At 47.5% G+C, this 25,712-nt stretch overlaps 1 protein-coding gene across 2 annotated transcripts in view; it reads right to left on the minus strand.

Annotated features, from left to right (window-relative positions):
- The window catches only part of LOC138296808 (exportin-5-like), a 1,097,230-nt gene that overhangs the window by 254,863 nt on the left and 816,655 nt on the right, over nucleotides 1-25,712 (minus strand). For both annotated transcript variants that reach the window (XM_069236256.1, XM_069236254.1), the window contains exon 24: nucleotides 12,166-12,263. In XM_069236256.1, the coding sequence (XP_069092357.1) occupies nucleotides 12,166-12,263 (98 nt within the window). The remainder of the gene's footprint in view (nucleotides 1-12,165; nucleotides 12,264-25,712) is intronic.

A 25,712-nucleotide genomic window follows, 5' to 3' on the forward strand; every position in this document is an offset into this window, starting at 1 on the left:
TTTCTCTTCCCTTGAGCTTGGGAACAGGAGTAGTCTTGGAGACCTGGCCAGTCTCCAAAAGGCTTGCTCAGTTTCCCAGGTCTGAGAGGAGGGGGCACACCTTTGTAACGAATGTAACAGGCTGCAGAGGGTCAGATTCGAATCTGCCGGACCTCGTGCTGGAGCTTGGCGCAGGCTGCCAGCAATCCCGTGTGGGTAGATGAATCTCTCTTTCTCGCGGCTGACAGGGGTCCTCAGCTTGCAGACCTTAGAAAGATGAAGCTGTGAATAGTTCCCACACGGTGAAGTATTTGTTTTGCTTTGCATTCAATATCTTATAAATATAACCTGCTGTGTATATTGCAAACTGATATATTTTGTTTGATTAACGCGGACTTGAAAGCTACTAATTCGTCATTCATATAACAACAATAAAAGTCTTCTTTGACCTCAGAAGTGCATTTCTGTTGTGTTATGTTAGTGCTTAGAAACTAAATAAGAGGAAAGCACTACACTCCTGAACAGTCAATCGTCCAAATAGGAGTTCCTTGAATCCAATGGATGTCTTCAAGGCCTGAGCTTAAGTGCTGGTTGAGGCTTCAAGGAGGACTTGTCACCCAAGTTGGGGAGGGGTGGGGGGGTGTGTGTGTGGGGGGGGGGGGGGGGTTGTTTGAGCTTCAGGTCAACTCCTCTAATGAGTGTCGACCACAGACTTGTGGCAGTGGCAGACCTGAGACCCCAGGATTGCCATGTGAGCTTGCAGCTCTAGCATCCCTGGAGTGTGAGTAGTAGCCTGTGGGAATTTAGTAGTCGCTGCAGCTGTTTTCGATCACGGTGCTGCACTGGCAAGGGCTCATCCTTCTTGGCACTGGAGCCAGAACACCATCTTAGTGCCGGAGGCCTCCAGCTGTTGGTGAACTGCCTGCTTCACACACATCTATTACACCAGAAGTACAGGGAATGCATATTACTTTTTTTATGCAGAAACTGCACTAAAACATGCTTTACCAAGTCTAGTGAAAATCAGATATTTTAGATGGAACAATAGAAGGGAGCGCCTTATACATGAAGACAGTCAATTTGCAATTGTTTCTCGTGTGCTTTTTGCTATATTGTGACCTCATTTGAGAGTGCTGCATGTACTAAAGTAGCAGTCGGGATCAGGTGGAAACCAGAATTGGGCTTGTATGAAAGCCAAATGAGTTGCCACTTGAGGTGAGGTTGATTAATTCTTGCTAACTAGACATTTAAAGCATGCTGGATGCTCTCAATAAGGGAAACAGTATCTTGGTGTCCGACGAAGTTGGGGGGAGTCCTGTTGACAGTGCACAATTGAAGCTGAGGCAAAATGACTAGCTCAGCAGTTTTGGAGTGACATTTGATTCTGAAAGGCAAGACATGCTGCACAAGAGTCCTCCTGGTGTTCAGGGAACAAGCAGACATCACAAACTTGGTGAAGGTTCGTCTTTGGATATTCTGAGTGATGCTTCGGGCAGATGCAAAATAAAGTCCTTTCATCACTCGGAGATTCTCCTACATTGAGGAGGTGATGAAAGCTTGAATGGGGAGTCAAAGTTGTCCAACTGGGGAGTCAAGTCAAAGGGGTATGCAACAGAAGAAACCAACAAGTAAGCACAATTGCAGTTTTTACAGACGAGGATGGGATCCAAGTAGGCCTTGCTAGAATACCACGCAGTGTTGAAGCAGAGCTTGAGGGGAGACATCTGAACTGACTGTGGAGAAAAAACTTGAAGGGCAACGTCTGAAGTGACTGTGGAGACAAAACAATCTAACAATGGAGCCGAAGCCCATGCACAGTATCAGCAATGGGTGGAGTCAATGTACTTCATGGCTTGAAAAGACTTCTTCGAAGTAAAATCATTTGCACACGTCTGAGCCCAACAATAGATGGCAGGAGTATGCACAGCATGTGGATCTTCAGTTACACAATGCCAACAACATTAATATTTCTTCAAAGCCCACTGGTCTGTTTTAGTACTCAATATGATAACATTTCCTAACTCTTGTTTAAAGATTAGAGCAGTGCCTCCATGCTAAGGCCTCAGAATCCTAGCAAAGGGCAGTTAATGAACTATAGTTGTTTCAGTGTCTAATGCACCCCACCGGCTTCTATTCCAAAGCCAAATTGTACGGAAGGATACAAAGGCATTCTATCTGGAGCAAACGTGGACATTCAAAAGAATCCATCAAAGTTATTGTATGTTAAATAATGCCCATGGGTCAAGGAAAAGAATAGCAGCTATAAATTGTGAACATCGTTCAGCCCTGGACCTCTCAAACATCAAATTCAAACTTGGGTTTGGCATTGGGAGAAATTCAGATTAGAAATCCACACAAAAGGCCGATACTGCTGGTTTGCCCAACAATTCCCAAGGGTCAGGTCATATTTAATTATTTGTTCCTTACATTAACACTTATGGCCATCTTGCAATTCCTCTATAATTTACATGTCTCTCTAGAAAGTCATCTATTTTATTAGCTTATTTCGACAAGGTATAAACGGTAACATTCTGTAGTATTAATCCCACAAACAAGCCCCCAAAGAATGAGAAACTAGGATGCAGTATGAGGCCCAGGGGCCCTTAGCCATTTGAGTACCATGTTAGTGAGCACAGGAAAGACAACAGTGACAAGTAGTCACAAATAGGTTAGTTGTCTAAATATCTATACCTTCTTATGATCTCTGTGGAGCCTACATACCTCGCCTGGCTGCTGGGGTACTTGCATCTCATTCAGAGCAAGATCCTAAAAAGAATCAGGTCTAACACTCTGCATCTCAGAGTCTGCCCTTCTCTGTTAATCTTAAGGAAAAAGCTTCCTATTCCCCTCACTGTTGTCTGCCTGACACACACTGAATGGCTCAACTCGGGTCTTTCCTCCAATTTGACTAACACATGTTGCATTGATTATTATCCCACTGAAGTTATCACAAACCCCTGTAAACAGAGTCCTCTTGCAATGAGTAAGGCTTCAACACCCCCACAACGCCTGCCAACAGGTGGTGAAGGCCACTGATTTTTAAGACAGAATAAACATGTTAAACTTGACATGCGGAGGCAGTGATTTTCCAAGATCTTTTGCTTTTCTCTAGGACGTTTTGCTGGTTCTCACAAGGGGCCTACTAGCCTTGGGCACTTTCCTGCTGTAAGTAAAGTGTGTAAGTGCCGGTGCCATCTTTCCATCCACCTGTAACTGGTACTAGCCCGTGTGTGCATAATGGCACACAGGTGGTTTCCTATATAGATACTAGATCTGGAACACACGCGTTTGTGGGTATTCTAAAGTAAGAACCAAGACTGACCGCGCAGGTCACTATAAGCGTACTTGCCTCTTGAGGAGGCTTTAACCTAAGTGTCTAGCCTGCTTCTGCAGGCTTGTGTGTGCACCAGGGCACGTGATCAGGGAGTGCGGGATACAGATGCGTGTTCGTACTGCCTATGAGTGCTGCCCATAAGGTAACATGGGAGAAAGCCGTATTTGGTCCTCATGACATTTATTATCAATAGATTCAGAATGACAAATCCCCTCTGATGGTAAAGGTGGTTTTGTTATTAATGCCCTAGAAATGCCACTTGTAGGAAGTGGGCATTTCTAGGTTCTATGCTTAGTGCGTCCAGTAAATTCAGATTCATTCCACTAGTTGCGCAGGAAGAGCACATCTGTGCATTCCCCAAGCGACCACTATAAAACTTGGTCTTGCAGAACGACAGACCCCCCCATGCCATTTGGGGCCCGGGATAGATCTACTGGATGGAGACGTTTCTGACACTTTGCCTCTCAGAGCCAAAGCATGATCCCACTAAAGAGAATGATATACATTCCATGGCCTTGGGGCAGACAGGGACGAAATTTAGGGGAGACATCTGTGATTCAAAGGAGAACCATCTGAACCACCCCGGATTTCAAAGGCACACTTTAGTATAACTGGGGGTACTAACCGTCAGCAAAGTGAGAGCTACTTCTACAGTGCAGTGAGACCCATACTGCTGGACCGGGTGGTGCACATGACCAGAGTAGTCAGTTGTGCCCAGGAGGATAATGGTCCGAGGAAGGGATCTTCCCACCCTTGCGCACCCTTCCTGTATTGTGGCTGGACTGCGCCGACTTCCTGCTGCTATGTAGTAACATAAAATGTGCTCTCCAAGGGTAGGGTGGCCTGCCCCCTGTTCTCTGCTGAGTTCTCAGGGACATCAAAGACCTCCTCTGAGGGACTTAAATGGTCTGCCTTTATCATCTGGATAGCAGTGCCCTCTTCTGCACCTACATCGTATGCTGGACTCCAACTGGCACAACGGCATGGGTTAAGTATTGAGTCTGGAATTGCCTGCTGTGGAGCTTGCCAAATACTGCATGCCCTTCAGTTGAGTTGCCCTTCATTGCGGGGAGCACTGCAAGCCGAAATGTCTTGTGGTGTAAACGGGATCACCCCTTGTGGCCTGCGGTTGTCGAGTGCATCACATTTCTCTTGTGTGACCTTCGGCCACACACGCATTGCGTTCACAGGTGGTAACCCTTGGAGGTGGGGGTGCCACGGAGTTGTGCTATACTCTGCCTCATATGGCATGGCTGAACTTGCATCAAAGTGTGTGACCAAGAGTCTGGTGTGACTAAAGAAATCACATACGAGACGTTGTGCCTCATTCCAGGGAGGTACGGAAACAAAGTTCCTTACGTGACGATTGTCTAGACAGACCCAAGTCATTGTGCGCTGGACATTGTGCTTCATTCCAGTGGTGTGAGGGATTTACGTTCTCCGTCGGAGCATCAGAGGTGGTCTGGTGTAGTTCGAACCATCACACACCAGACTAGTGCCTCTTTCTCAGGAGGTACCACATTGGGAATGGTCTTTGGAGTGATCGTATGGTCGGGGCGACCCAGGTCGTCAGGCCCCAGACGTGCCTCATTTTTGTGGCGGTACAGCACTGAGTATTTTTTATGTGGGATCATAACCTTCTGCTGCAACTCAAGTCTTTGTGCGCCAGACATGGCGCCTCTTGACTCGTCAACACACCTGATGGTGCACCTTCGCTGCTGAAATTGATAACTATTTGGTAACATTAGATTATCTGCCTGGGCGCAGCGGTGGCTAGCGTGAGGCCGCAGTGACCCATTTCCCAGTGTGTTGCAGACCTCTGAGTGAACTTACTGGGAGCTAATTGTTGATGTATAGGCTGCGGTCTCCCCCACCTACCCTCATCCTTGTCCCTGGGATCCTGCAAAGTGTGACTTTGACCACGAGCGGCCTGGTATCCAGGGGAAGGTTGACTTAATCTTTGGGGTTCACTGTGGGGCGGGATAGCTGAAGCTGGTTGGTGGGTGGAGGGCAGTTTGGGACCCAGGGTGCCTGCAAACAGTGGCATCCACTAGCCAGATATCAGGCCACTGTATCAGGAGCGAGTACGTACAAGTGTGTGTGCAGGAGCAGACTCATAGCCTGGACATGCTGGAGCCAGTGAGGGCGAGTGTGAGGGCAGTACAGTGGTGTTGCTGTCACATTCTTCTCCCAGTGAACTCCGGAGGCTGGCATTACGACTTTGCCGCAGTGCTATGTGGAATTGTTCCAAACCTTATATGTACCTATTGCTGCTAGAGTTGGGAACCAGGGTGCACACTGAATTTACATGTTACATTGAAGTTGGTAAACTCTAGGATGGGCCTTGTGCTGACAACTTTGGCCCTGGAATGAGTGTGCTGGGAGGGGAAAGTATTGTTTTCTCAATTGTACATATTGTCATTGGTGTTACACACACTAACATTGCGAATTCTATTGCAAAAAGTGATTTATGCCTAGATTTACATGACACTCAGGCTGTGTTGACAATGTGAGAGTTGAAATGAAAAGGTCACTTACCCAGTGTACATCTGTTCGTGGCATCAGTCGCTGGAGATTCACATGTTCTGCATAGCTCGCCATTTGGTGTTGGGTCGGAGTGTTACAAGTTGTTTTTCTTCGAAGAAGTCTTTCGAGTCACAGGACCGAGTGACTCCTCCTTCTGTCTCCATTGCGCATGGGCGTCGACTCCATCTTCGATTGTTTTCCCCGCAGAGGGTGAGGTAGGAGTTGTGTTGTAGTAATAGTGCCCATGCAATGGAGTGACTAAGTATGTACCTATTTAAGGTTAAAATAATATATATACAAATGTACAAAGTTGAAGCTAACTTCCGAACTGCTACAGGCTCCCGGGGAGGTGGGTGGGCACATGTGAATCTCCAGCGACTGATGCCACGAACAGATGTACACTGGGTAAGTGACATTTTCAGTTCGATGGCATCTGTCGCTGTAGATACACATGTTCTGCATAGACTAGTAAGCAGTTATCTCCCCAAAAGCGGTGGCTCAGCCTGTAGGAATGGAAGTGGTTTGAAATAATGTTCTTAACACGGCTTGACCTACTGTGGCTTGCTGTGCGGATAGCACGTCTACACAGTAGTGCTTGGTGAACGTGTGTGGCGTAGACCATGTGGCTGCCTTACATATTTCTTGCATTGGGATGTTTCCTAGAAAGGCCATGGTAGCACCTTTTTTTCTGGTTGAGTGTGCCCTTGGTGTAATGGGCAGTTGTCGTTTTGCTTTAAGGTAGCAGATTTGGATGCATTTAACTATCCATCTGGCTATACCTTGTTTTGATATTGGGTTTCCTGCATGAGGTTTTTGGAATGCAATAAATAGTTGTTTAGTCTTTCTGATGTTTTTCGTTCTGTCAATGTAGTACATTAATGCTCTTTTGACATCTAATGTATGTAGTGCCCTCTCAGCTACGGAATCTGGCTGTGGGAAGAACACTGGTAGTTCCACTGTTTGATTTAGGTGGAACGGTGAAATAACCTTTGGTAAAAATTTAGGATTAGTCCTTAGGACGACTTTATTTTTGTGTAGTTGTATAAAAGGTTCTTGTATTGTAAACGCCTGAATTTCGCTTACTCTTCTTAGAGATGTAATGGTGATGAGAAATGCAACCTTCCAGGTTAGGAACTGTATTTCGCAAGAGTGCATGGGTTCAAAAGGTGGACCCATGAGTCTTGTTAAGACAACATTTAAGTTCCATGAAGGAACAGGTGGTGTTCTTGGTGGTATAATCCTTTTAAGGCCTTCCATGAATGCTTTAATGACTGGTATCCTATATAGGGAAGTTGAATAGGTAGTCTGCAGGTATGCAGATATTGCCGCAAGGTGTATTTTAATGGAAGAGAAGGCAAGGTTAGATTTTTGTAAGTGAAGCAAGTAACCCACTACATCCTTTGGAGTTGCGTGTAAAGGTTGGATCTGATTATGATGGCAGTAGCAAACAAACCTCTTCCATTTACTTGCATAGCAGTGCCTAGTGGACGGCCTTCTGGCTTGCTTTATGACTTCCATACATTCTTGGGTAAGTTGTAAGTGTCCGAATTCTAGGATTTCAGGAGCCAGATTGCTAGATTCAGCGATGCTGGATCTGGATGTCTGATCTGTTGGTTGTGTTGTGTTAACAGATCCGGCCTGTTGGGCAATTTGATGAGGGGTACTACTGATAGGTCTAGCAGTGTTGTGTACCAGGGTTGCCTTGCCCAAGTTGGTGCTATTAAAATGAGTTTGAGTTTGTTTTGACTCAATTTGTTTACCAGATAAGGAAGGAGAGGGAGAGGAGGAAAAGCGTAGGCAAATATCCCTGACCAGTTCATCCATAGGGCATTGCCTTGGGACTGCCTGTGTGGGTATCTGGATGCGAAGTTTTGGCATTTTGCGTTCTCTCTTGTTGCAAACAAGTCTATTTGAGGTGTTCCCCAGAGTCTGAAGTAAGTGTTTAGAATCTGGGGGTGAATTTCCCATTCGTGGACCTGTTGGTGATCTCGAGAGAGATTGTCTGCAAGTTGATTCTGGATCCCTGGAATAAACGCGCTATTAGGCGAATGTGGTTGTGAATTGCCCATCGCCATATCTTCTGTGCTAGAAGGCTCAACTGCGTTGAGTGTGTCCCCCCCTGTTTGTTTAGATAATACATTGTTGTCATGTTGTCTGTTTTGACAAGAATGTATTTGTGAGTTATAATTGGTTGGAAAGCCCTTAATGCTTGAAAAACTGCTAGCATTTCTAGGTGATTTATATGCAGTTTTGTTTGATGTACGTTCCATTGTCCTTGTATGCTGTGTTGATCGAGGTGTGCTCCCCACCCTGTCATGGAAGCATCTGTTGTTATTACGTATTGTGGCACTGGGTCTTGGAATGGCCGCCCTTTGTTTAAATTTATACTGTTCCACCATAGAAGCGAGAGGTAAGTTTGGCGGTCTATCAACACCAGATCTAGAAGGTGACCCTGTGCTTGTGACCATTGTGATGCTAGGCACTGTTGTAAGGGCCTCATGTGTAGTCTTGCGTTCGGGACAATGGCTATGCATGAAGACATCATGCCTAGGAGGTGTAATATCATCTTTGCTTGTATTGTTTGCGTTGGATACATGCGTTGTATGATCTTGTTGAAATTTTGAATTCTTTGTGGACTTGGAGTGGCTACTCCTTTTGTTGTGTCTATTATGGCTCCCAGGTATTGTACTTTGCACGGCAAAATGTTGGATTTTGCAAAGTTGACGGTGAAACCTAGTTTGTAGAGGGTTTGTATGATTTGATTTGTGTGTTGTAAGCACTTTGTTAGTGAATTGGTTTTGATTAGCCAGTCGTCTAGATACGGGAATACATGTATTTGCTGCCTTCTGATGTGTGAAGCCACTACTGCTAGACATTTTGTAAAGACTCTTGGTGCGGTTGTTAAACCAAAAGGCAATACTTTGAATTGGTAATGTATTCCTTTGAATACGAACCATAGGTATTTTCTGTGAGATTGATGTATTGGTATATGGAAATACGCGTCTTTGAGGTCTAAGGTTGTCATGTAGTCCTGTAGTTTTAGCAATGGTAACACTTCTTGTAGCGTGACCATGTGAAAGTGGTCTGATTTGATGTAGGTGTTTAGTATTCTGAGGTCTAGGATTGGTCTCAGTGTTTTGTCCTTTTTTGGTATTAAGAAGTACAGTGAATAGACTCCTGTGTTTGTTTGTGTGTTTGGTACTAATTCGATTGCATTCTTTTGCAATAGTGCTTGAACTTCTATTTCCAGAAGTTCGGAATGTTGTTTTGATAAATTCTGTGCTTTTGGTGGTATGTTTGGAGGGAATTGTAGGAATTCTATGCAATAACCATGTTGGATAATTGCTAAGACCCAAGTGTCTGTAGTTATTTCCTCCCATGCTTTGTAATGACCTATTCTTCCCCCCACTGGTGTTGTGTGGAGGGGGTGAGTGACATCTGAGTCACTGCTTGGTTGTAGGGGTTTTGGGGCTTTGAAATTTTCCTCTATTCCTAGGGAATTGCCCTCCTCTGTATTGGCCCCGAAAGCCTCCCCTGTACTGTCCCTGGTAGCTGGATGGTGTTGCCTGCGAGGTGCTAGCTTGTGTGGCCTGACCCCGAAACCCCCCTCTAAAGGGTGTCTTGCGGAAGGTGCTGTAGGTTCCTCTGCTCTGCGGGGAGTAGAGTGCGCCCATGGCTTTAGCAGTGTCAGTGTCTTTTTTAAGTTTTTCGATTGCCGTGTCCACTTCTGGTCCGAACAGTTGTTTTTCGTTGAATGGCATATTGAGCACTGCCTGCTGTATCTCTGGTTTGAACCCAGACGTTCTTAGCCATGCGTGCCTTCTAATGGTCACAGATGTATTAATTGTTCTTGCAGCTGTGTCTGCTGCGTCCATAGAGGATCGTATCTGGTTATTTGATATGTTCTGTCCTTCCTCAACCACCTGCTTTGCCCTCTTTTGTAGTTCCTTGGGTAGATGCTCGATGAGGTGTTGCATCTCATCCCAATGGGCTCTGTCATAGCGCGCAAGTAGTGCTTGAGAGTTAGCGATGCGCCACTGGTTTGCAGCTTGTACTGCGACTCTTTTCCCAGCTGCATCGAACTTGTGGCTCTCTTTATCTGGGGGTGGTGCATCCCCAGATGTGTGGGAGTTGGCTCTTTTCCGAGCTGCTCCAACTACGACAGAATCTGGTGGCAGCTGTGTGGTGATGAAAACAGGGTCTGTAGGAGGTGCCTTATATTTCTTTTCCACCCTTGGCGTTATTGCCCTACTTTTGACCGGCTCCTTGAAGATTTCCTTTGCGGGCCGAAGCATACCTGGCAGCATAGGCAGGCTTTGGTAGGAGCTGTGGGTGGAGGAGAGGGTGTTGAATAAAAAGTCATCCTCGACTTGTTCTGAGTGGAGGTTTACGTTGTGGAATTGTGCTGCTCTAGCCACCACTTGAGAATATGCTGTGCTGTCTTCTGGTGGTGAGGGCTTTGTTGGATATGCCTCCGGACTGTTGTCCGACACTGGGGCGTCATATAAGTCCCAAGCGTCTTGATCCTGGTCACCTTGGCTCATGGTGGTGTGAGCCGGGGAATGTGACGGAGTTTGCGCTGGTGAGACGTTAATTACAGGTGGAGGAGAGGGTGGCGGAGTCACCTTTTTCACCATTTTTGTTTGTGGCGCCTGGTCTGTTTGAAACTCCAGTCTCCTTTTTCTCCTAATAGGGGGAAGGGTGCTTATTTTTCCTGTTCCCTGCTGTATGAAAATACGTTTTTGCGTATGGTCCACTTCGGTGGATTGCAGCTCTTCCTCAAACCTATGCTTTTGCATCTGAGAGGACAGTGATTGCTCTTCTGTATAAGAGCCTGGACCTGGGTCGGTTACGGGTTGTTTCGGCACCGAAACCCTGCCTGTATCTTTTTTCGGCTCCGAGGTGGCTTTTTTCTTTTTTTGGAGTCGAAACCTCTCGGCGTCGATCTTCGTTGGTGCCGCTGTCTCGGCGTCGAGCCGTTTCTACACCGCTATCTCGGTGTCGTTGCTTTTCTCCAGCACTTTCTCGATCCAGAGAAGGCTGCGTGCCGGTGTCTCGAGCGGAGTCGGACGATCTCGGCACTGTTTGGGCCTTTTTCGGTGCCGATGGTCGGTCACCGAATTTATGGGTGGAGCCATGGCCTGGTGGCAGTGGCGTCCCCTGGGCCTTGTCACTTTTCTTATGTGTTGTTTTCGACGTCTTACTCACGGTTCTTTGATCGTCGAATTCCTCGGAGTCCGATTCGTGGATCGAAAAGGTTTCTTCTTCCTCTTGTTCCTCAAACTCTCGGTGCGCTGTCGGCGTGGACGCCATCTGAAGTCTCCTGGCTCGACGGTCACGGAGTGTCTTTCGGGACCGGAACGCGCGACAGGCCTCGCAAGTCTCTTCACTGTGCTCAGGTGACAGGCACAGGTTACAGAACAAATGTTGGTCTGTATACGGGTATTTGTTGTGGCATTTGGGACAAAAACGGAACGGGGTCCGTTCCATCGGCGTTGTTTGACACGCGGTCGGGCCGACCAGGCCCCGACGGGGGATCGAAAACTACCCCGAAGGGCACCGGAGCGCGTCGATCTTCGATGCGGTGTTGAATCTAACTACGCCGATCCCGAACGCAACAATACCGACGAAAATCTTCCGATATTTACTAACTTTCCGTTCCGAAACTCGGAGCGACAGGAACACGTCCAAACCCGATGGCGGAAAGAAAACAATCGAAGATGGAGTCGACGCCCATGCGCAATGGAGACAGAAGGAGGAGTCACTCGGTCCCGTGACTCGAAAGACTTCTTCGAAGAAAAACAACTTGTAACACTCCGACCCAACACCAGATGGCGAGTTTTGCAGAACATGTGTATCTACAGCGACAGATGCCATTGAACATTGTTTTATATACCTACACAGTGTGTGAAGTCATTTGTGTGGCTCAGTGTGGTGGGGAAGTGCTGTGCCATTGCTTTACACGTTGCCTCTGTGACAAGCCTGACTGCTCTGTGCCAAGTTACCCAGGGTGAGCGCAGGTTATAGAGCAAGTGTAATCACCAACCCCTGACGGGAGTGGCAGTTTCTCCCTGGCTAGGGCCAACCAGTACATGCAGTCTCCAACAAAACATAGCTAAATAAAACGCACAAAAAATAAAGAGAGAAAGGAAAACCTCTTCACAGGAAACAATATATATGGCTTTGGCAGGACCTTTTTAGCAATTATGAAAATATTCTCAGAAAAACAAACAAAATACAGGAATGACTGTAGAGTGATCAGAATCCACGAAAATCTGCATTTGTGAGATTCAACAACATTCAGGGAAGAAAGGTTTGGTTCTTACCATATGAATGGCAGCCAGGAACGGTGCTAAAATAGGACAGACAAGGTCTTGATACTGAGCTGGAGGACAGGAGAGCACCAAGGGCTTCACAAATGAGAGTACACAGTAATTAAGGAAGAAACCTAGTAAGAATTTGATGTGAACATTCTTTGTCAGAGGAAAACAATCATCATGCATCATCCAACATGAAAACAAATCTTCATTTAGTAAGGTTGTTAAGAGGCTACAAATGAAAAAAAACAATTCATGGTATTTACAAATAACATTTTATCTTCCTAATTCTTTCCGCTGGTGCTTATATTTACATTAGGAATCTGATCAAGATGGATAATGCATAATACAATCTAGAAATTTGTTGTAGTTAAGCTATTTTAGAGGTTTGTTGTGAACGGTAAGTGATGGGAAAGAAGACATTACTTGTAGTTCATATATTTTTTTTTTTTTTAATCATGGACAATTTTTAAGTGTGAAATTGACACGATTTCCAGACTTTGCCAGAAAAAAGAATAATAGGATTTTGAGTCGTTTTTCTTGTAACTGAAAGGTTTAAGCATGGAGCACAAGTCCTTTTGTGCGATTGTTAACATTCTGTATGTGTAGTGCTTCATCCATTTGTCATCTTCAGATCGAGTATGGATCTGAACTGTATGCTTCACCCAATTCTATCACACCAGAAAGTACAGGGAACACATATTTGCCCTTTTTGCATGCAGAAACTGCACAGAAACCTTCTTTCCCAATTCCGGTGATAATGAGGTTTTTTCAGGGGGAACAACAGAAGTGAGAGCAGTCGGGAACAGGAGAAAACCAGCATTGGGCTTGCATGAAAGCCAAATAACGAGTTGCTGCACAAGGTGAGGTTGAATAATTCCTGCTAACCAGATTTTTGAAGTATGCTGGATGCTTTCAGGAAGGGAAACAGCCTTTAACAAACAGTGTTTACCATGCAATGCATTTATAAATAATCCTTTACCACACAAGGTGAGTATAATTAAGGTAAATCTAAATATATATATTATTTAAATTTAGGGGTGGGTAGAGGTATAGGGTGGTAAGGGTAATTTTGGGGTGTAGGGGTATAGGGTGGCATGGGTAATTTTTGCGTTTGGGGTGGGTCGGAGCATATGGTTTAGAGATGGTTAGGAGTATAGGATGGCAAGGATATTTTTAAGATTTAGGGATGGGTAGAGGTAAATTGTGTTAAGGGTAATTAAAAATATATAGTGGGTTCCCCTTAAAAAACAAAAAAGAACAAATGCATTCATTTTAAAAACACCCCCCCCATGAAGAAAAAAAATAATAATTTAAAACTACACATTTTCACTTAAATCAAAAAAAGTTAGAGGGATGTTACAGTTAGGGGAAAATGTCAGTTAAGCATACCACTTTAAACTTGCAAAACTGTTGAAATTCACCAGTTATACTTATCTTAAGTAACTATAACTCATGCAACTGCCAAAGTAATATTTTATTACCATATATGATGCCCAACTCACAGTGTATGGTGTGGGGTTCAGCACAGGGCCTGTTGTGTGGCCAGGCGCGGCAACCAACCCCTCATGGCCAGACAATCCCACGTTGAGCACAGCATGCCTGTATCCCGGCCCTATGCCCAACACCCCATAGGCAGCCAACCAACTTTGTGCATGGTCCAAGGCCTGGGTCTGAGCAAGGGCCAGGCCCTTGCTGGCATTGGTCCAGGGCCTGGAGGTAGAGCTCCCGGATGCTCACACCTTAATATAAGGGGTGTAATTTTAAGTAAGGCAGGGCTACTGACTTTGTTTAATGGTCAGAACACTAAAATATAAAATGAGAGGTCAGAATATTAACATTTGTAAAGCATTTGTGACAATAATTACAATGAACATGTATATTTATTAATTCACAGTTCAATGTTTAATAAAGTGATTGTAATTAAAAATGTATTAATGCTTTATCAATAAACAACTTATTTGAGACTTTTCAAGAATATTGAAGTCATGGAACCGACCCAAAAAATACGGGGGGGTGGGGGTGTTTGGGTCAGCACTCCATTTAAAGATCATAGAGTTTCAGCTAGGAGTGCTTTAAAAAAGATATGGTAAGCTCTCCTGGGATCATAGATTCAATGACCCAGGAGAAATGGTTTTCTTTTTTTTTTTTTTAAATGTTGCTAAGGGGCTGCTGCACTCACTGCAACTGCCTCCCCCAACCCCCCCCCCCCCCCCCAAAATGGTCCGTTCCCAGGATCGCCGAAGCCGCTGCAGGCAAAAAAGACCGCTAGTAATGGAGGTCTTTTGCCTGCCATATTAGGAGTGTTGCGCTGGGCCAGTGGGAGAAAACTGCGTTTTTGCCTGCTGGCCCAGTGGAACACTTATCACAACATTAACGCCGGCTGGTAATTGAGCTGGCGGCAATGTTGTGGTGCGTCAGGTTCGATAGCACCCGTCGCACATTTCACTGCCCACAATTTAGGTAGTGAAATGTGTAATGGGGATGTGCATGGGGGCCCCTACACTGCCCATGCCAAGTGCAAGGGCCCCCAGGCCCCACCGATGCCTCCATTCTGCCAGCTTTTCCATGACGGTGTTTACTGCTATGGAAAGGCTGGCGAATGGGGACTTGTAATCCCCAGAGCACCAGTGCTTGCCATGCTGTTCTGGCGGATTATAACCGCTGGAACCGCCAGGCTGCAGGCTGGAGGTGTCAGCCCCCACAGTGATAATAGGGCGGTCACACCGCCCTGTCTGCGGCAGTCTGACCGCCATCGCGAGTGTGGCAGTCTTGAGACCGCCACACTCGTAATGAAGGCCAATATGCCTAAATGCCCTAGGACATTACAGGGTGTTCCTTGAAAGGAGCAGTGAATAATATTTTGATTATTTTTTTTGATTTTGGGTTTCTGGTGTTCACCCAGGACACCCATATGCTTGTTTTCTGTTGGGGACTGCAGGCGGAGCCCCAGGGATCCAGTGGCCCCTGCCATCCTGGATGCCAGCAATTCTTTTTATTTTTTTAAAATTTTTAATAATACCCCATGCCCCTGGGCCGTATTCATTTTTTATGGAGTGAGGGGTGTGTGCAGCCCCCCTCCCAAAGCCTTTACAGGCCCGGGGGACCCCATGCCCCAGCGCTTTAGGTGGATGCCCCAGCGCCCACCAGGAGGTCCCACAAAAACAAGTTGGGGGCCCAGGAGTGAGCCCCAGGACTCCAGTAGCCCTGCATTGAGTCATCCTAGGTGCTGTAGAGCTGGCATTGCTCCTGCCTGATGGGAGTAGGTATTTTTTTATGCTCCCGCTGGGTGGGAACAATCTGTATCCCTGCCAGTAGGAGCTCAAGAATGGAAAAAAATGTGTGCTCCCAGCCGGTGGGAGCATTTCTGCAGCTCCCATTGGGTGGAAGTACTCACCTTTTTACCTTCCTGTGATCTTGTTGGAAAATGGACTGTTGCAGGAGTGGGCTCCCCAGGACACATAATTGGAGCAGGCAGAGTGGGATGGGGCACCAGGGGCCAAAATCGGCTTGGGGAGAGGGGCCCTATACACCCCTCTCTCCCCAAATAAATATTTCGACCCCTGGGCCCTCACCCACTCCAGGGGCCATTTTAGCAATAAACTAAAAAAAAAATGCCAACCGCTAATTTGCCCCCCCCCCCAACCGTGCGGGAGGCAAAAATAAATCAATCAATTTTGGTCCTTAAGTCTACGAAACCTGTAATGGCTGCATCAACATTTTCTTTCATGTTGCGAATCAGAGTTGTTACTCACACAGGACCCTCACTCGCGCAGGAGTGGGGCGGAGAAGGGGGAAAAAAAAAGCCCCACCTTGGCCAATCAGAATGCTCTTTTTTTTTTTTTGGAAGCTGTGGTCACTAGACTCTCGTGAGTCCAACAAACCCAACCCTCCAGATATAAAAATATTCGTTAGCCTTAATTGCTCGAAAACTAGTCAACGGATTACACCAAATCACAAAAAAGATGCTTTTGAGACCAAGGTCTAGCATCTTGCCAAATCTGGTTTAATTACGTTCAGTCATTTTGGCCCTAGCAAAATAAAAAAATATATAGAAATTGAATGGGCATTTTATGACCGCCCCTTTTTCTGAGCCCTCACTTGACAGATCATTCCAAAACCTAACAGGAAGGAGCTAAGCAAAAAAGAGCACATTTAAAAAATAAAAAATTAAAAAGATTTGGTGGAGATTCGTCAAATAAAACCAAAAGTATTAGATAGACAACCACAGAGCCATTTCCTATGGAAACACCATCCTAACTATTACAGAAAGATAGAGAGATTTTACTTACATTATCTATACTTACCTTGCATAGTGCAGGCATATGCATAGTAAAGTCATCCATTCCACCAGGAATACCTTAGGGGTAAGCAGCATGCAGCTACAGGAGAGGAGTCTGTTGCATCATTAAAACTTGATTTGACAACCAGAGGTCCACGTCAAGCATCTTTTGGAATTATTACATTTTATTGTTTTGGAAGTTTGCCAGCGCATGGTGTTCCACTGGCTACATCCAAGGTGCCATTGTTCCATTTTGAGCTCCTTAAAGTTAACTACATCGCTCAATTTCCTACTCTAATTTTAAATGCTAAATGAAAAATATAATTCTGTCAACGTGACATAAAGATAGACATAGTTGAAAACTTTTTTGGAGAGGTTTTTGTAGCAGAGGTGCTCCTGGATCCAAGACATGGACAGGGCTGTTCAGCATTTTTGATTATGAATGAAGATCTCATGACAGAGAAAGACAGAACTGGAAGTAATGGAAACTTGTGATCACTACTGACAACATAACGGACAGCAAAATAACAGCATATCTTTTTCTTCATTCTCTCAAAAAACCCTATTCAGCAAGCAACATAGTTAAGGTTTAAATACTGATCATTGCTGGACACTCGACATAATCCCATGGATTACAAGAGTAAAGTTCTTGTGAAAGGCTGCACAAAATAGCATTTCAAAACAAAAGCAGCAATTCTTCTGAAAAGATGAACTAGCAACCTGGGCAAACAAATACTCATTATTAATAAGCAGAACCAGTTTTCCTTGAGGAAAAACTGGGAGAGTTTTTGTTATCTGTTTTAATAGCAGAATGCTAAGCACAGAGCAATGCAATGGAAACAAGCCTGATCTAGCAGGAAAGACGGCATGATGACCTGGTGTACAATAGCGATATGCAGGTTTTGCAGAGAGCAGAGGACAGGAAACACATTGGAATAAGTGATTTACACAATAGAAAATTCTCATAATACTGACCGATTTCATTTGAAACCTGAGCAGTCGCTGGTAATGTTTTTCTTAAGGCTCAATGGCCACTCTGTGTACCACATCCGATGCGGAATGGAACAAGACCTGTGCTCTGGTCAAGGTGGCGTCCAGGAATGCTCGAGTCAAATTGGATGATTGCCCAAGATATTGTGAGGGAGGCTCAGGGTTCACCCACAAGATGTGGGGATGTAGCAAGAAAGCCTAGTAGTTGCATTGGGTGGTTTATTGCCTGTGACGGACAACTAGAATCCAACTCGAGGCCACAGCCAAACATTGCCTACTTAAATGTCTCCTGAGCCCCAAAGATGGGAAGATACGCTATAGATTTGCACAGCTGCAGCTGCCTTTGGTTAAGCTCAAGGTTGTTATCTGGTGGACGTCCTCCCTGGAATCCATGATCCTGGCATGGTCTAAAAATGTGGCTGAATGGGCCTGGGTGGAATTAAAGCCAATGAAAGCAATTGGAACAGAAGAACTTTTGAGGGATGACTCTCAGGAATGGGAAGGAATGGTACTGCCCCTAGCCCAGATGGGGAGGCACCCACCGCAGGAAGCGGGTGTGGGCTGCACATGCAGTGTGACTACTTAAACATTTATTGGGGAGAAAACAACACACATGCTCTGCCACAATTGTCTTCTGAGATGTGCTGCAACTACGGCTAGGTAGCTGGTGAACACTTTGGGAGGGGGTGTGAACCCGAAAGGCAGAACCTTGAATTAATTTTGTTTTCCTGCGACCACATATGTTAGGTATTTGCGGTGTGCAGGTTGGATGGGAATGTGGAAGTAGGCGTCCTTTAGGTCTAAGGCTTGTAGGAAAGTACCATATTTCTAGCATGGTTAACCCCCACTTTTTGCTTGAAGTCAGTATGTTTAGACTGTAGTTCACTGGGATCATGCTAACCAGGACCCCAGTGTCTGTGCTCTCTCCTCTAAATTTGGTTGCTGGTACACCCACAATTGTCATACTGGTGCACCTATGTCAGTCCCTAGTATATGGTACTTAGGTACACAGGGCATTGGTACAACAGGGGACCCCCATGGGCTGCAGCATGTATTATGCCACCCATGGGAGCCCATGCAAACTGTGTCTGAAGACATGCCATTGCAGCCTGTGTGAAATTGTGCATGCACCTTTCACTCAAGATATAAGGCTTGTCTTATATCTTGTTCATTGCACTTAGAGACTAAGTCACTCCTCTGGTAGGCCCTTCAGCCCAAGGGCAGGGTGCATGTCCCTACGTGTGAGGGTACTCTTGCATGAGCAGGGTACCCCTGTAAACCCCCAACTCCATTCCCTGGGATGTGTAAATGTGTGGAAGCCATCTTAAGGTATGTAGTGGACACTGGTCAACATGAGTGGATCAACTACATAATGGCTTCTCGGAATCTAGGCATGTTTTGTATCAAATGTATTAGAATCATGCAACTTCCAGTGCTAGTTGCATGATCCCCTGTAACACTAAAGGGTCCTTGGAGGACCCCCAGTTCTGCCTGTGCAGCATTATGGGGTCTGGCTGCCAGCCCATGCTGCTGCTGACCCCAGACACTGTTGCGTCCTCCTGCTGGTGAGCCTTGCTCACGTAGAGAAAAGCAGAACAAAGGATTTCCTGCAAGCGAGCGGTGTGACCACTTCCCCCCTGTGTAATAGGAGTCTGAGGGCTGGGGTGGGGTGGCCTCTCAGTGCCACCATACTGCTTTGAAGGGCACATTTGGTTTGCTCCATGCATACTGCAGTTTGCCCCAGTTCAGCAAATCTCAGTTCCCACTCTGGCATGAATCTGGACAAAGAACAAGTGAGTGATCACCCGCCTGTCCAGCTCCTCCCCTAGGGAGGTGCACAGAGCTCTGCCAGTTTGCCAGTTGATTCTGCCATCTTGGAATCAAAATGTGCAGAGGCCCCTGCGAGCATCTGACTGTTAAGCTAGATTGATGACGTCCATGTCCAAACACCTTTTAGGGTTACTCAGGGGCTCCCCTGCGGGTGGTTCCTCAGATTGATCAAGCAAGAATCTACAAGGAACTCTCTGCATGACATCTGCTCCTGGCCTCTGGAACCGTTGCAAACATGTCCGCTACTGGTGGGAAGGCTCCTATTGCAACATTGTTTCTCCGAATCCTGCAAGAATGCTGCAACATCCAAGGCTGTGCATCCTCCAGGGTCACAAGGACTGTTTGCACCTGGAAGCAGGAAAGAATCTCCCTTGGAGTGAAGAAGTCACCACAAGCACCTCAAGACTGGCTGGTGGGGTCTGATGTTCCACAGACAGCGAAAGGTTCTGCATCACTGGTGGTGGTTCTGTGGCCTCCTATGGGTCCTCTTGTCTGTTGAGCAAACTGGGAGACAGTGGGCCCCTGCCGCTGGACTGGAACCCCTGTGCAATGCAACGGTTGCTCTTGCCAAGGCTTGCGGGCTCTTCCTCCAGGAAATCTTCAGGAAACTAGAAGCCCCAGCCTCCAGCACTCTGCAACTCGAAGATCAGTCTCTTAACTGTATTTCTTGCCACGTGGGACTTCTTTTTTTGTGCTGCTGAGGCTTCCCTGGGACTCCGTGTCCATTGCCTGCGGATCACTCATGGGGGCTCCAACAACTTCTTCTGGCCTTACTGCGTGATGACGGCTGTCCCGACTCCCCCTCAAGAGAAGGTTCCCTGGACCTTGCTTGTACCCACAACTTTGCAAATACATCTTTAGTGCCTACTAACATTTGCCAGTGCTTGTTGGTGGCCTTTCTGGGCACTAACCCTCCTGCAAACCAGCAACCATTGAGGGGCAGCTCGTAGGAGACTCCTAGGATTCCACAGGACCGTGAGGAATCCACAGGTAGCTAATGTATCCACCAGAAAAGTCGTTACCGAAGGTAAGTAACTCGTTCTTCTGATGGATACAACTACCTGTGGATTCCTCACCTAATGAATAGAGTCCCAAAGCAGTACCACGCCCGGTGGTGGGTGCCTAAACGGTCAAACCAAGAAATCCTGCAGCACTGACCGTGCAAAATGGCCGTCCCTTCTGACCTCAGAGTCCAAACAGTAATGTTTCACAAAAGTGAAAAGGGACGACCAAGTTGCGGCCTTGCAGATGTCGACCACAGGAATACCTCTGGCCAAGGCCGAAGTGGCCGACTTAGCTCTGGTGGAATGAGCTCTAATACCATCAGGAGGATCCTTCTTTGCTAAAGAGTAACAGATTTTAATGCAAAGAACAACCCACCTGGAGAGTGTTCTCTTGTGGACTGCCTTCCCTCTCCTCTTGCCCACGTATCAGATGAACAGCTGATCCTCCAGCCTGAAATCCTTCGTTCTATCAATGAAGAAGCTTAACGCCCTCTTTGGGTCCAAGCGATGTAGTCTCTCTTCCTCCTAAGAAGGATGAGGCGGAGGATAGAACGTGGACAAAGTAATCGTCTGGGCCAAATGGAAGGGTGAAACAACCTTCGGGAGGAAAGCAGCCTTGGTCCTCAACACCACCTTATCCCCGTAAAAAGTTGTATAAGGGGGTTTTACTGATAAAGCCTGCAACTCACTCACTCTCCTTGCAGATGTTATGGCCACCAGGAAAACTGTTTTAACAACTAAATATCTTAAGGGACAGGAATGCATAGGCTCAAAAGGGGACCCCATAAGGAAAGTCAGTACCAAGGACAAATCCCATTGTGGCATAACGAATGGTTTTGGAGGATATTTATTTAGAAGACCCTTTAAGAATCTAAGAACAATAGGAGACTTAAACAGCGAAGGTTGGTCTGGCAGACAAATGAAGGCTGACAAGGCAGACAAGTAACCTTTAATGGTAGCCACTGAACAACCTTTTTGCGCTAGAGACAAAGCAAAAGATAAAACATCTGACAGATGAGCATGTAAGGGATCAATCTGTCTCTCTCCACACCACATAACAAATTTAGACCACCTATTAGCGTAGATAGATTTAGTGGAGTGTCGCCTGGCCGCTAATATAACATCCTCTACATCAGGCGGGAGAGAGAAGGAACTCAGGTTGCCCCGTTCAATCTCCAGGCATGTAGGTGCAGACTCTGGAGGTTGGGGTGTAAAACCTGCCCCTGCGACTGCGAGAGGAGGTCTGCCCTGAGAGGGAGACGGAGCGGAGGGCACAGCGAGAGTTGGAGAAGGTCGGAGTACCACACCCTCCTTGGCCAATCCGGAGCAATTAAGATGACTTGGGCCCGGTCTTGGCGAATCTTCCTCAACACTCGAGGAATCAAGGGTATGGGAGGAAACGCGTAAAGCAACTGGTCGCACCAGCTTCTCTGAAACGCGTCCCCCAAACCCCCTGCACCGGATACTGGAGACTGCAGTATAACGGACAATGCGCGTTCTCCCGAGTGGCAAACAGATCTATACGAGGAAACCCCCACATCTGGAAGATTAGACGGACTTGATCTGGAAGGAGACGCCACTCGTGGTCGGCCGAGAAATGGCGACTGAGACTGTCCGCACGTACATTCAAGACCCCGGCCAGATGATTTGCTGCCAAGCAAATCTGATGGTCCTCTGCCCAGGACCATAGTCGAAGAGCTTCTCTGCAGAGAAGGTACGACCCTACTCCTCCCTGTTTGTTTATGTACCACATCGCGGTAGTATTGTCCGTCAGGACCTGTACTGACTGACCGCGAAGGGATGGGAGGAAGGCCTTGAGAGCCAGACGTACAGCCCGCAACTCCAACAGATTGATATGAAAAATCTGTTCCTCTGGAGACCAAAGCCCTTTGATCTCCAGATCCCCCAGATGAGCTCCCCACCCTAGAGTGGAAGCATCCGTTATGACCGTGGTCACTGGTGGTGACTGCGCGAACGGCTTTCCTTGTGAAAGATTGTTGCCCGCAATCCACCACTTCAAGTCCACAGCAGCATCTCTGGAGATCTTGACAGCACCTTCTAGATCTCCTTTGTGTTGAGACCACTGCCTTCGGAGGCACCACTGAAGAGCCCTCATATGCCAGCGAGCATGCGTGACCAACAGTATGCAGGAGGCAAACAGACCGAGCAGACGAAGGACCTTGAGGACTGGAACTACCGCTCCATTTCGAAACATTGGAACCAACTCCTGAATATCTTGAATCCGCTGAGGCAAGGCTCGATTCAATGTCGTATCCAGTACTGCCCCTATGAACAGGAGGCGCTGAGAGGGCTCCAGGTGAGATTTGGGCACGTTCGTCGAAAAGCCCAGGTCGAACAACTGGGTTGTTGACTGCAGATGATGCGACACAAGTGCCGGAGACTTGGCTTTGATCAACCAGTCGTCCAAGTAAGGGGAATACTGCTATCCCCTTCCTTCTGAGCTCTGCCGCAACCACTGACATCACCTTCGTGAAGACTCAAGGTGCTGAAGTAAGACCAAACGGGAGGACCGCAAACTGATAGTGCTGCGACCCTACCACAAACCGGAGATACTTCCTGTGCGACTTGAGTATCGGGATATGAAAATAAGCATCCTGCAAGTCGACAGACACCATCCAATCTTCTTTGTTCAACGCCAAAAGCACCTGAGCTAGGGTCAGCATCTTGAACTTTTCCTGTTTGAGGAACCAATTCAAGATCCTCAGATCCAGGATTGGTCTCAACCGACCATCCTTCTTGGGAATCAGGAAGTACCTTGAGTAACAACCTCGACCCCTTTCCTGCTCTGGGACCAACTCCACTGCGACCTTTGAAAGGAGGACTTGAACCTCCTGTTCTAACAACAGGAGGTGTTCTTCTGAACAATAAGATGGGTGGGGCGGGGTGGGGGGCGGAAACTCCCGAAAGGGAAGGGTGTAGCCTTTTCCCACAATACTGATAACCCAAGTGTCCGATGTAATAGTCTCCCACTTGTGGAGAAAATGCGTAACCTCCCCCCTACAGGAGAGGAGTGAGTGGGAAATGGTGGAAGCCTAAGGCTGCTTTCCCTGCTGCACCCCTCCAGAGGACGAGGAAGAGGCTGAGTGCTGCTGAGAGGCTCCTCTGGTGCGGGCCCTACCCCTCCCTCTAAATGATCTATAGTGGAGGGAAGAGGTGGGTTGCTGGAATCTCCCCCGAAAGGAAGAGGAGGAAGAGCGACGCCCAAATCCACGAAACCACCTGAAAAATCTGGAGGAGGCAGAAGAAGAAGGTGCTTGCAGCCCTAATGATTTGGTTGTGGCCCTGCTTTCTTTAAATCTCTCCAAGGCCGAATCTGCTTTGGCTCCAAACAGTTTGTCCCCATCAAACGGGAGGTCCAACAGGGTCGACTGCACGTCCGCAGAAAACCCTGAGTTACCGAGCCAGGCCTGCCTCCTTGCCACCACAGCCGTGCCCATTGCCCTAGCCACCGAGTCGGTCGTGTCCAGCCCAGACTGGATAATCTGGGTTGCGGCAGCCTGGGCATCCGAGACAACATTCAAGAGTCCCTGGGGAAGCTCCGTAAATGAAGATGAAATATCGTCCATGAGAGCATGGATGTATCTCCCCAGAATGCAAGTCGCGTTGGTGGCCTTCAACGCCAAACTACAAGAGGAAAAAATCTTGCATCCAGCTTTTTAGAGTCTCTGTCTCCTGGTACCGTCGGGAAAGATCCAGGCGCTGACCTAGAGGAACAGGAGGCTTGCACCACCAAGCTCTCTGGCGTAGGGTGTCTAGACAGAAAGCCAGGGTCAGATGGTGCAGCTCGATATCTCCTGGCCACAGCCCTATGAACAGCCGAGGAAGATACTGGCTTCTTCCACACCTCTAACACCGGATCAAGCAAAGCCTCATTAAATGGCAAGAGAGGCTCCGCTGCAGCAGAGGCCGGATGCAGTACCTCAGTTAGTAAATTCTGCTTCGCCTCTGCCACCGGCAAAGGCAGGTCCAGAAAGTTAGCAGCCTTCCTCACCACAGCGTGAAAGGTAGCAGCCTCCTCCGTATATTCCCCTGGAGATGAAAGGTCCCACTCAGGGGAAGTATCCAGCCCACTGGCTGTATCCAGACCATGCAGTCCATCACCAGAGTCCTCAACCTCTCCTTCCTCCAAGACTCGTTGGTATTCCTGCTCTTCCAAAAGACGGAGAGCACGCCTCCTCGAATGTAGTCTTTCCTTGATACGCGGAGTCGACATGGCCTCCGCCGAAGTCGAAGATCGGCGCCGATCTCCAGAACCATCTGACGCCGCGTCCGGTGCCACAGGCAGCTTCGCCGCCGAGGAAGGAGCCGGGCGAAGAAATCTTGGAGTCTCAGATGGACCCGCCGGAGTCACAGGACGAAATCCTGACGTCGACGGGATGGAAACCTCCGGGGCCAAAACCTCTGGAGCCATCGGAGCGGCCACCGGCGCCGAGACCACATTCCCTAAAGGGAGAAAGGGCATAAAGGGTGCCGGCCGTAGAGGCGCAGGATCACCCAATGAAAAGGCCAAGGGCCCCGAAGGACCAGCCGGAGCATCTCCTGGAGCCATCTGTTGAAAGATGGTATACATCGCATTCAAAAATGCGGTATTATCGGCTCCAGGGGCGGGAAAAGCTGGATACTGGGGTGCCTGTATCGAAGGCGACCCCGACGCCAGCCTCGATGTCCGCGACGCTGGAGACATCACAAGAGGCTGCATCACCTCAACCACAGACGCCTGTCCAGGCGAAGTCGGTGACGTCGGAAAGGGCAACGGCGTCAATGGATGTGGTGTGACCGTGGGACTGACCTCCCAAGTCTTCAGACGCCGAGCCGAAGGCGACCTCGAACGAGACTCCTTGCTGGAATGACGCCGTGAATCCCTACGGCGCCGGGAGTCTCGATGACACCGATGAGACCTTGGCGAAGAAGACTTCTTATGATGTTTCTTCTCCTTTCTCTTCGACTTCGCCATGAATAGTTTAGCCTCACGTTCTTTCAGGGCCTTCGGATTCATGTGCTGACATGAATCACAAGTTGCGATGTCGTGGTCGGAGCTTAAACACCATAGACAGTCGGAGTGAGGATCAGTAACGGACATCTTGCCGCCACACTCTCGACAGGGCTTGAAACCCGACTTCCTGAGACATTATTACCGCAGAGAAAATCCATGCAGCAGAAAATACACTGTAACTATGAAAGTAACAGTAGCTCCCTCGAAGATAACCGTTTCGAATGCACGGAAAAAAGGGAACTGACGTCGGCGAGGACCTCTTATTGCCTGTATGACGTCAGACGGCGTCGCGTGGGCTAATGTGACGTCGACGTGCAGAAGCTAGGAAGAAGATTTCCGTCGAATGCTGGTGCCATGGGAGTATTCATTAGGTGAGGAATCCACAGGTAGTTGTATCCATCAGAAACGCACAAATTCCAACCACTACTTCTCTGTG

The sequence above is a fragment of the Pleurodeles waltl genome, chromosome 5, assembly GCF_031143425.1.
Source record: "Pleurodeles waltl isolate 20211129_DDA chromosome 5, aPleWal1.hap1.20221129, whole genome shotgun sequence".
NCBI lineage: Eukaryota > Metazoa > Chordata > Amphibia > Caudata > Salamandridae > Pleurodeles > Pleurodeles waltl.